At 42.6% G+C, this 12,421-nt stretch overlaps 1 protein-coding gene across 20 annotated transcripts in view; it reads right to left on the reverse strand.

The window, feature by feature from the left end:
• The window catches only part of Celf6 (CUGBP Elav-like family member 6), a 29,742-nt gene that overhangs the window by 11,529 nt on the left and 5,792 nt on the right, over positions 1–12,421 (reverse strand). For all 20 annotated transcript variants that reach the window (XM_027925428.2, XM_027925437.2, XM_027925418.2 and 17 more), the window contains exon 3: positions 4,782–4,830. In XM_027925428.2, the coding sequence (XP_027781229.1) occupies positions 4,782–4,830 (49 nt within the window). The remainder of the gene's footprint in view (positions 1–4,781; positions 4,831–12,421) is intronic.

Here is a 12,421-nt window from a genome sequence, read left to right on the forward strand (position 1 = left end):
GGCAGGAGAATTGTGGGTTCAACCAGCCTCAGCAACTTAGCAAGGTCTTAAGCAACTCAATAAGACCCTGTCTCTAAATAAAATATAAAAAAGTCTGGAGATGTGGTCCAGTGGTTGAGGGTCCCTAAGTTCAATCCCTGTTACCAATAAATAAATAGAGCTGAGGATGTAGTTCAATACCCAGTACTACAAGTAATAATAATGATAGTAATAATAATAAAAATAATTAAAAATAAAAAAACTAAAGTGGAAGGAGTGTACCAATTGATTACTTAACCTATTTCTATATCTTAGGCAACTTAGATATATTTGTTGGATAAAAAATACAGCCAAGTTGGGAAGTGGAATAAGCCGAGCAATCACCAATATGATTTATGAATTTATTGATTCTATATTATGAAATTTGAAAGAGAGGAAAATATACAGGCAATTGATTATTGTGGATTTTGCCTTATGACTAAAAAAATACTTTTCTTGTAATAGTATGTTTACAGTTTAACTTATTATTAGTGTTTCCAATGTAGAGTAATGTAAGTTAAGAAAACTCAACATTACCATGCTGAAAGCAAATAAAACAGACTTATTTAGTTACCATTGTCTGAGGAATTTGTTGATCCTTACTTCTGACCACAGATAATCTCAGGTTAACATTTGAAATACATGAATCTTGGATTTTTATGCAGGCAGACATTATTTATTTACTTATTTAATGTTGAAATGGGATCTTGCTGTTGCCCAGACTGGTCTCCAACTCTTGGGCTCGAGTCATCTTCCTGCCTCAATCTCTCAACTAGCTGGGACAATGGGAGTGCCATTGCACCCTGCCTAGACAAACATTTTAATGTTTACCTTTAAATGCATCCAAATGCAAAGGGGAAAGTTTTTTATACATGTTTGTTTCATGTAAAAATGGGCACCATTATTATGTTAGGAGAAAATTAGATTAATTTTCCTTTAATAGTATGTTGTTCAACATATAACTGCCACAGAATGTAAAATTTGGGCACAGAGTATGGAGTATCTGAACAGTGTAAAACTTGGTTGCAGAATTTATAGGAACTGGCTGGGATAAATTAAAATAATATCGTCTATGAAGGCCTGGATGCACATCTGGCACTGAGAAAAGTGCCACCAATCCTACAGGGGGTCAGCCATGCAAGAATAAGAACCTCCCATCTTCCTCAGGCAGATCCTGTTGTATTGCAATTGTTGTGTGGTAGGCATTGAATTCCCAAGAGTTACCAATAATTTCTAAAAGTAATACAAATATGGCACATATGCTAGTTATTCTACCACAAACCTCATGTTTATTAATTGAAAGTACAAATACTGCTACTCTTTTGCATTGGCATTGAAATTCAAGAGTCAGGAGATAAAATAACTATTTTTGTTCAAAAGCTCATGTGTGCAAAGTGGAATATTCCTTTATGGCAGATGGCGAAAAGTAACGGTCTTTGGGCCAAAGAAACAAACTCAATAGATTTCATTAGGCTTTCACTATACTAGTCCATTGTGGAGATGGGGGTGGGTACCGGGAATTGAACTCAGGGGCACTTGACCACTTAGCCATATCCCCAGCCTCTCCAGCCCTATTTTTGCATTTCATTTAGAGACAGAGTTTCACTGAATTGCTTACCACCTCGCTTTTGCTGAGGCTGGCTTTGAACTCATGATGCTCCTGTCTAAGCCTACCGAGCCACTGGGATTACAGGCATGCACCTGTAGTCCATTTGAAAAGCTGAAAAAGTTGCCAATATTTAATGTAATCAAAGTATAAATTTTTATTATGTCATGAGAATCTCACCCATTTGGGTTACCTACCTAGGCTCCTTCTGACCTCAGATAATCTCAGGTTAACATTTTGAAATACATGAATAGTTGAATTGTTGATCCCTGTTTTATGGAAAGAAAAAAATTATAATCCTTTCCAGAAGAACATAGTGGAATTTTGGAAGATTATGTTTGTTTTGATATCCCTTAAATTCAGGTTTTATTGATACCACTATCCTTATCAGATATAGAAGCCATTATTAATCATCTGTAAACTAATGGCTTTAAAAGGGATAATAAAAATATACAGGCTCACTGGCTTAAATATATCAACATGGATGTGATCATTACTTGTAAGTTTTTAGAATATTTAGAGAACAAAAGTAGGACTTGAATGGGATAGGCTGTCCCACAGTTGTATCATCTGTTACATTTCAAAAGCAAAAATTTAATACCATCTTGAATTGAATTTCTCAAGCATTGAGAAAAATTGTGTTAAAATTCAGCAGAGTTGAACTCATGTCAGAAGAGATATATGATAGCACTAAAGAAAAGTAACACATTTTGATTAATAACAACATTATATAACAGATCAGTTAGTAATAAAATACTTTTAAATAATAAAAGCCCAACTATTTCTACAAGATTTAATTACATACTCCTCTCTCCCAAATATGTAGCAGAGAGCAGGGAGGAATTGTGAGATCTGACCATGTAAACTTGCAAGGAGTATTTATGGATACATTTAGAGTATATACTACTTGAAGATACATTGCTTGTCAAGAAATATGTGTGTAACCTGTGAATTCCAGAAACTCATGAGGCTGAGGCAAGAGAATCTCAAGTTTGAGAACTTCTAGGCAATTTAGTGAAATCCTGTGTCAAAATAAAATTTTAAAAAGGATTCGGTATATAGCTTAGTGGTAGATCACTCCTGGGTTCAATCCATATTAACCACCCCCCAAATCTGTGTAACACATAAATTCTAAAGTTATTAACTCAGCTGTGAGACTGCCCACTTTTCAGCTAGATTTGTTTTTCCTGCCCTCTTGAGCTGTTTTGAATCTGAATAGGTATATAGGTGGTATGCCACATGTATAGAATTTGTCAATAACGTGTACAAAAGGAGGAAGAAAATTATAACACTCCAACTGAGGCCATAAGGTCAATAAGAAGCATTATTAGCACAAGACTTCCTTTGTTCAGCTGCTGCAATGCTGTTGGATATGTGAGACTCCATACAGTAACTGTAGACCCAGTTCCTGAAGAAGACTCCCAAGTTGCGTCAAGTTGCCTGAGGCCTTTGAACATACTATCCCCTCTGCATGAGACACATGCTACTTCTCTCCTTTCTCTGACCACTTCCTGTTACCTTTCAGATCTCACTTTATATCACTAAATTTTTTTACCTCTTGAGAGCTCACCTTGACCTCCCAGAGGGGGTTAGGTACACCTTGTTTGTAATCCCATAATCCCCTTGCACTTTCCCTTGAGAAACATTGATCACACCCAATTGTGACCCCTTTTCCTCATAGCCTGGAGCTCCATGAGGCTAAGTGCCAGAACTGCCTTGCTCACCATTATATTCTTTTTATGGAGGAAGTTACTCAGAAGATGTTGGTTGGATGGTTAGATGAACTACAGATGAACCTGTCTGCTTCTCAGCTTATTAATTTACTTTTGGGTGACTTATCTGTGGGACTCTCTTGTGTTTATAGGTTAGAATATGGCCAACAGTGGCCTTGATGGCTAATAGAGCTTCCCAAGGAGCAGAAATTCTTAGAACATGTGATTCAGAAGATTTTTATACAGCCTAGTACATCTCAAAAATATGACTGGCAAGAATGATATGGGAAAGGAGGGTGTGTGTGTGTGTGTGTGTGTGTGTGTGTGTGTGTGAAAGAGAGAGAGAGAGAGAATGAGGGAGGGAGGGAGGAAGAGAGAGAGAGGGAGGGAGAGAGACAGAGATAGAGAGAAAGAAGGTGGGGGAAAGTTGAAAATTTTTCTCCAAGACAAAGTATGGGGGTATAGCATCTTGACCAAAGATCAAGAGTCAGAGACTAAAGCCTAGAGAATCTGAACAGATGAAGGGAATATTCCAGAATGGAACCATGAAGCTGCCAGAGCCCTTGTGAGTGTAGACATTGAACTGAAGTCTGAGAAGGTGTGCAGAATTAGTAGGGGTCAATAAATGTTCATATCAATTGGGTTCCTTTCTCTTCCTGATCTTGGCAGCTTCTTTTATCTAACAAAGCCATGGCTGATTTGGGTAAGACATGGAGAGAGTCTTACTCAAGGTAGAGATCAGCAGATGTCAATGAAGGATATACTACAGGCAGATATCCTGGGATGATACAAGACCTAAGGGTGAGAAAGACACCAAGAACCGACAAAAGAAGTCATTATTGCATTTCCATCTTGGCAACTATCCAGCTGGTAGTCTGGATCTCTACCATTCCTGTTCAAAAGGAGAGGTAGTCTCTCTACCAGGAAATAGTCTCTAAAAAACTTTTGGAGACTTTCTATGATCCTCAACATAAAATCAAGTTCTTTATTATGGCTTGCAAAGTCTGTCATCCCATCCTGATTGTTTATCAAGAGTAACCAAGCAAGTACAGTGAAGGGATAAATGGCCTCAACCCAGAGTGGACTGATTTTCTGGAATCAGAAGAATCTGGAAAGGCAGAATAACCCCAGACTGATTTTTCAAACAAATGTATAATTTCTACCTGGCAAAACAGGAGCAACTGCTCTCCAAGGATAAGGTGGCAAAAGCTTCCTTCCTCTGTCCCCGGCATCTGAATCTGCCCTTTCTGCATCTTCTGGGTTTGGGCTCCCATTTCCTCCTCGGTCTGAGTTGGGATAGCTGAGCTGTTTCTGGGGCTGAACAACTCTGGGCCCCTGACCCAGGGGGTATTTATTAATCAGCTATGAGTAGGACTGACTCCAGGAGTGGGCCCACAGTCCCTGACATGGGTAATACCCTGAGGTTCAGCAGACAGGAAAGTTACCTCCTCGGCCCTCACTGGCAGCCGGCTTCACTTGGATCGGACGATTCATCTGAAAGACATTGGACCAACATACCCATTCAGCATAACTGCCTGGTCCTGGGACCCCCATCCTCCCCTGGACTCCTCAAGATCTGAGCCCTAGTGCCTTTGAACTCTACACTCCCCCACTCCTACTAGGATTGTAGATTTTCTCCAAGATCCCTTCCTTAAACCCAGGAATTTAGAAAGTGCTGAGACCTGAAGGGATGAGGGGGAGGAAGCTCAGTGGTATGCACCAGGTAGAATGGGGCAACTAAAAAGATTCTTCTGCTTTGCTTTCTGGGCTGGGCTGTGTAAGTCCTGTCTCCATGGCTCCTAGACTCATCTAAAGACTTTGAGTAAGAGGAATTGGGTGAGAGGGTTTAATTGAAACTGTACATTTGTGTTTTACATATAAAACTGAGAAAATAATGTTAAATATTATTTAGATTAAACAAGATGGGGGTCATATTTAGTGCTATCTATGCCCAGCCCTGCCATCTCATGATTGTCTGACTTTAAGTAAGCTTCTCTTTTTCTGAAATTCCATTCATCAAATAAGGAAAACTCTCCCAAGCTTCTGCATCACTATAGTCTCTGAATTCACCTCTCCATCCCCTGCCTGGGTTTCTCTTCTCCTGAAGATGCTGGCGTTCACTAAGTCACCCTCCTCGGCTCTTGCCTGTCTCACTCTTCCTAATTTTCCTGGATAGTCTCATCCACACAGCCTCAGCTACTATCCATACAAGGATGACTCAGAGCTCCGCATCAACAGCCCACATTTTCTCCTGATCCTCAGACCCATTTTCCCAGCTGCTTAATATCCTGCTGGACATCCTGACTAGAAAGGCCCACTGGCATTTTCCACTCAACATACCCAAACCAGAGCTCATCTTTTCACCCAAACCTGATCCTCCATCCAAATCACCCAAGCTCTAAACCTGGAAAGCAGCTTGACTTCTCCATCCATTGCTTTCCCCCCTCCAACCAGTTTTACCTTTTAATTCAAGGGTTCCCTGATTATATAGGTGGTTAAGAATCACCTGGGAACCATATTAGACTCAGATTAGTTAGGGGACTGTATACTCTGAAAAAACTCCTAGGTGATTTTAATATATACCCCCCACATTCCCATCCCCCAACCACCCTAAGTGAATTCATGATTGAATCCCCATCTCACCTTCCTCTCATGGGTGTTGTGGGGATCACATGAGGTAATGGGGATGCAAAAGGTCTTGGTAAACTGCCAAGAGTTGGGTGCGTGGGATGTAAGGAATTATTGTTGGGGGGAAGACAGCTGAGTGCCGGGAGGAAGAACAGCGGCCTTCCAGTTCATGGAGGAAGGGGTACTGATGCCCATCTGGCCTGAGAAGGTGATGATCTGACCCCCTCCCCTCAGGAAATGCACTGCTTCTGCACCAATCAGGGGCCACTCCATCTCCTATCAATGTGCTTGTTGCCGAGACAACAGGCAGCTTCCTGTTACCATAGCCACAAGTGCTACCCAGTAACCATGGTAACGCCCTGGCAGTCACAGTTGAGCAATTTCCTTTGGATCAAATTTGGAGGTAGGAGGGTGGGGAGGACTTATTTGAAAAAAAAAAAAAAAAAAAGGAAAGGAAAGGAAAACAGGCCAAGCCTGAACCAGTGCAATCCCCCTCCCACCCAGGGCTCTGACACACCCACCCTCTGGTGGTGTAGCACCTGCAGTGTACCAGGCTGTGGGTGGGGGCCGAAACACCGACAGGACTCAGGTTGCAGTCTAGAGGGGATGACAGATCAATCCAAGCAGATCAGGGCGAGCTGGACAGGTCTGGACTGTCCTGGAACAGGGACCAGGAGGACAGGACCCGTCCCTGAGCATGGCCACCTGTGATTGTGGAGGAGAGACCAAGAGACAGAGCCATGGAAAGCAGAGACACAGGGAGAAATGAAGAAATACAGAAAGACAGAAATTATGAAAGAAAGTAGGAGACAGACCTAGAAAGGGGCAAGGAAAGAGAATAACTGGTGGACATGGGAAGGAAATGAAGGAATGAGGGGGCAGGAAGAGGATGCAGGAGGGGCAGGGAGAAGCTTGGTAGGGAGGGTAGAAGCCTGGGGTGGAGGGCAGTGAGGGTGAGCAAGACCATCATTATTTTATTAGTTCTTAAATAGATCTTGAGAATTTCTCTCTGGAGCCTAGAGTGATGAGCACATGTGACAGCAGTGGTTTCCATGGCAGCTGCCTCCCAGGCTGAGTTTCCTGGGAGATGGTGCTCACTGGTGCTCTGGGGGATGCCCCTTTCCCTCCTCCCACCCACTTTACCACCCTTTGATGGAGAGTGGGCATTGAGTGGTTCATACACATTCCCTCATGGGCCAGGCAGGGTCCAGTCCTTGAGGCTGGAAGCCTCTCTTCCACACTTAGGCATGCTACCAGCATGTCCTAAACTCTGTGACAAGTCCCAGGTTGGACCCTTCAGGGGAAACAATGTTGACCTAGATGAGGACCCTCTCCTCATTGGCTAATAGAGAGGAAGATAATATCATCATTTCTGGAGAACCTATCATGTGTTAGGCCCTTTTTCAGGCACTTTACATACATTGTCTCCAAATCCTTTCAACTGTACAGTAAAATAATACCATTGTCCCCATGTTGCAGATGAGAAAACTGAGGCTGAGGGACATTAAATCACTTGTCTGAGATCACATGATTGAGTAAGTAGTAGAGCTGAGATTTTCTCCCAGTTTTGTATCTGACAGGGAAGTCCAGGATTTTTATATTGTGCTTCTCAACTCCATTCTTAAGTCAGGAACACAAATAATGAGGCATAGAGGGACTAGGGCCTTGACACACTACAAGGTGAAGAGCTGTGGGCTAGGCTGACTCCAGCTGGAGAGGCTGACACGACTCAGGAAGAGCTCCTTGAGGAAGAAGTTTTTGACATGAGTCTTACAGGCCTAGGGTCACTGGCCATGTGGAGATAATTGGAGAGGTAGGTTGACAGCTGAGCATTCTAGCTGCCTGGAATATGGGCTGCAAGTCTATAGGAGTAAGGTTTCTGACATTAGTACAGACAAAGCCAGGGTAGGGCAAATTGCTTTTGAGTCAGATGTGGATTTAAATCCTGGGTACATCGCTGGCAACTTCTTCAAGTTCTCTGAGCCTCAGTTTCCCCATTTGTAAAAAGGGTATCATGGTCCTGTCCTTCAGGATTGTGGTGAAAATGACAATGGCTAGATATTAGTAGGTACATCAGATATGATTAGTTTTGTTTGTTCATTTATGTGCCTATTAGGGGTGTGTGTGTGTGTGTGTGTGTGAGTGTGTGTGTGTATGTGTTAATGGAAATTGAAATCCACCCAGGGGCTGGGGCAGGGCAGGCTGTGAAAAGCATATCAAAGAACTTTGATTTTGTTGTATTTCAAAGGCAATAAATATCCAGGGAGGACTTTAAGTAGGGAAATGATTTTGTCAATTTTGTCTTATGGAGCATCCCATAAGTTGTCACTATACAGAGAAAGACTTGGAAAGGAAGCTCGAAATGGGAAGATCAACAATACAGGTAGAAGGTGAGGGGACTTGGACCAGAGTAGAAGTAAATGGCAAATTATATAGTTATATAGTTGTTTTGGATGTGGAACAAAGGGAAATAGAAAATACTGTCTGACTCAGGTTTATGGCTCAGGAATTGGGGAAGTTGGCTGTTTGGGAGTTTGGAGGTGCAGAGAAGTCCCAAGGAGGTAAGCCCAGGAGGATGAATACATAGTAGTACTCCCCAGGGCTTTAAACCCCAGTCCCCATAGAACAATGGTTGTGGAGGAAATCCAGGATTCTGTTTGTAGCTAGAAGAGAAAGAGAATTGCCCACATGAGCTTCCTGGGCAACCCTAACCTGCCTTTCTTTCTGCCATCATCAGGGGAGGGATCTGGGAGTTAGTGAGGTAATCGGGATTCCCCTTTGAGGAAAAGAGGGCATTAGTTCCTCAGCCAAGAACTTGCTGTGTGACTTCAGATGAGCTCTTTCCCTAGCTGGACACCTATTCCCTTGAGAGTTTCTCAGGTGAGGAGCCCATGGCTTCTTCAAGTCCCTGAAGGAGAAATCAAGGAAGAGAGGAGAGAACAACCTATTCTAGGCAATGGAAGGGGAAGGTCATGGGTAGCACAGATGTGCACAAGGTCCTGGTGCTTCTGATCCAGAAATCAGAAGGGAAAACAAGACCCTACCTCAACTCACTGCTTGGCTTCTCTAAAATTTCTGCCTTTGTGCTCCACATTGCCCACTTCAGCTCTTTTGATTTTTCTGTACCACTATCAACTATTCCTTCTCCACTCAGCATTTGTACCCTCAGTGCTCCTTCTTCCCATAAAATAGAGTTTATCACAAATTCCCCAGAGAAGGGACCATTGCTGAGTCTGGGAGAAGTGCCATGAGATGCAAGAAAGAGTGGATCAAAAACAAACACAAATTTCATCACCTTTTGCACTCCTTTCTTCCTCACCCACTCCTCTAATTCAATCTGCTATCTGGTCCTATTGGTCCTACTATCTCTAAGGATGTCTTATATAGCTTTAAAGTCCATCCTGTCCTCCACATTCCTGCCCTATTCCCAGTTCTATATCAGCATACATCATCATTAGCCTATGCTCAAGTGACATTGTCTGAAAAGGTCATCCTGCTTCCAGTGTTACTCCTTCTTCAACCCAACCTTTGCACTGTAGCTAGAGAAATCTTTTAAAAATCAGTCCCTAACTCTTCCCTTCTTAAATTCACCTATTGTTCCCTATTGTAAGCCTCCTGATAAAGCCCAAGATCTTTGATTGACTGTCAAAACTCATTCCCAATATTCTCCACAATACTCTTCACAAAAGTCTCAATCCCCTTTGCTGAACATCTTCCTGCCCATTCTCATATTATTCTCAACACTTCTTTGTCTTTTAGGTCTTTAGATCCTCAAACATAATGAAACATGATCATGATTCAGCTCAGATAGCCTCTCCTCTGCAAAGTTGCTCTTTCCTTTCCACTCCTGATGCCTCTTTTACATGTCTAACATAAACCCTAATAAGACATGTTGAGTTATTCCTGGGCTCCTTGAGAGCAAAGCCTTCACTGAGTGATTGCATGCACTTACAGTGCCTTTGTATAAATTACTAAAAGCACTCCCCAACCAGGGGAATAAGTAAGAAAAATTGTTCCCCTTTTTCTGGGTGGATACAGCCTTGAAATAATAATATGTATGGTTTGGCCAATAGACTATGGCTGAATTTTAGTTTACATTTTTCTTCTCCACCCAAGTTATTTAGTGCAGAGCACAACCTGTAAAAGCAAATGTACTCCCCTACTCAGTTATGTCTACCTCTTGCACAGTGTTTGAGGAATAGGTACCCCAAAGAAGGGATACCATAGGCAGAGAGACAGATGAATAAGGGGGCACTCTTGGAATCCCAGAAAGTAGGAATGAAGTTGGCCTCACTCTCTTTGGGTATATTTTGAAGCCTAAAGTGAGACTTTAGAAGTAGCTCCAGCTTTATGGGGCAGATGCTACCCGAGATGGGGCCAAGTGTGATACATCACTAAGGTTTGACAGAAGTCCTGAGTAGGGAACCAAGCTTTGATAGGTGTTGGAAGTTGCCAGTGGGAAAGTGGAGGGGAGCAAAAAGGAGGTCTCAGTTGAGCAGACCCCATGAAATCACCCTGAAGATCCAGGCTTTCTCTTTGGGGATTGACCCAGCTTTTCCTCTTTCCATGTGGATAATTATGCCTGACTCCAGCAAAAACTCAGATTGATGCCTTATCTTTGCTTCTCCAGCAGATGGCAGCTGTGCCCAGGACCCAGTGCCTCTAGGGAGCTGGGCCCTCATTTCTTTCTTAAGCTGGTGGGCCTGAATCCAGGTGACTGCTGTCCCTGACAGGCTAGGAGGAAAGACTGATAACAGTGGACCTTGCCAGGGTGGCCAACATAGCCATTGATTTTCATTTAGGAGAATAATTAAATATTAATTCACTTTGTTAAGTGGAGGGGGGGAATGAATAAAGCCAATACTGGCAGAACCAGAGGAAGCTGAGGCACACTAGAGGCCAGCAGATGGAAGGGTGTGAGAGGATGTCCCCAGTTGCCATCCTCTCAATAACCCTGTCTACCACTAGGTTGACTCTTGTAACAGTGCGGAAGTTACGTGAATGAGTTCTGGAATCAAACTAACTTCTCAAATCCCAGATCTTCCCATTAGTAGCTACAAGACCTTGGGCAAGTCACTTGATCTTTAAGATTCAGTTTTCTTTTTTTGTGTGTGAAATGGGGATGCCAATAATAATACCTTCTTCATAGAGGATTACATGACTTAGAACATGTAAACTACCATGAACACCCATATCAATAACTGTTAGTTATTAATATTTTGTTTTCTTCCCCAGCAGTTCTCCCAGTGTTTTCAGACTTCACAGCCCTTATCTCAGTTGCTCTCATCTTTATAGTGCTCTCCAGGCACCTCTGACCTAGTGGAGCACTGTGGCTTCTTGATAAATTTTGTTTATTTGTTTGTTTCTACCAGGGCTAGAAACCAGGGGCACTTAACCACTGAGCAACATCCCCAGTCCTTTTTTTATATTTTATTTTGAAACAGGGTCTTGCTGAGTTGCTGAGGCTGGCTTTGAACTCTTGATTCTCCTGCCTCAGCCTCCTGAGCTGCTGGGATTACAGGCATGTGCCACTACGCCTATCTGTTGAGAAGATTTTTATCCAAAAGTTCATCTTACTATTTGTGTGTGTGTGTGTGTGTGTGTGTGTGTGTGTGTATGCACACGCCTCACATTGACTTTTAGGGTAAAATCCAAATCCCTTAGTCTGGCACTCAGAGTTTCCTCTTCAATTGTTGCCTTCTGCAGATCTCTCCAGCTTAGTCCATATTCCTGTGGAACCTCCCCCATGGTCCCACTCCATTTCACACCCACCTGTTCCTTCTGTCTCTGAACATATCATATATACATGGTCCACTTTGCTTTTTTCCAGTGATATTAGTTTGTCTTGCTGACTCTCAGTTCTAGCAGCAGAAGTCATTTGCTCCCATGGTTAGATACAATGATGACTTCTCCGATTTTAACTAATGCTGCTGTTACTATTAGAGCTATACTAACACCAGCTAACCTATATTGAGTGCTTATTTTCTGCCAAGAATTATGCTAAGCACTTAGCTCACACAACCATTATAACCCTATGAGTTACAGGTAAAGAAACTTAGGCGTAGCAGTAGACATTTGCCCAAGGTCACAGGACAGGGCCTGGATCCACACTATATTTGTCTGACTCCACAGCCTACATACAGAGCATTGGTGATGGTGTTGGGTTGGTGTTACTTGGCACTAAGTCCCCAAGAGTCAGATTGCTTCAGTTACTAAGATTGGTTCTAGGAGAGTCAGCAAGACAAACTGATCAACAGCTTGATCAGTTCTTGGCAAAGCTTGTTCCATTGTTGGACAGCTTCAGTTCACAGAAGTGACTTCATTAAACTGAGTTGATGCTAGTATCTGTTTCTTATACTCCCTGATCTGATCCTGATGTCTGGGGCACCTGTAGAAAACCAAATCCCTCTTCAGAATTTCTCTTTGTAGATTGACCCAGCTTTTCCTCTTTCCATGT

This window comes from Marmota flaviventris, chromosome 2 (assembly GCF_047511675.1).
Source record: "Marmota flaviventris isolate mMarFla1 chromosome 2, mMarFla1.hap1, whole genome shotgun sequence".
Classification (NCBI taxonomy): Eukaryota; Metazoa; Chordata; class Mammalia; order Rodentia; family Sciuridae; genus Marmota; species Marmota flaviventris.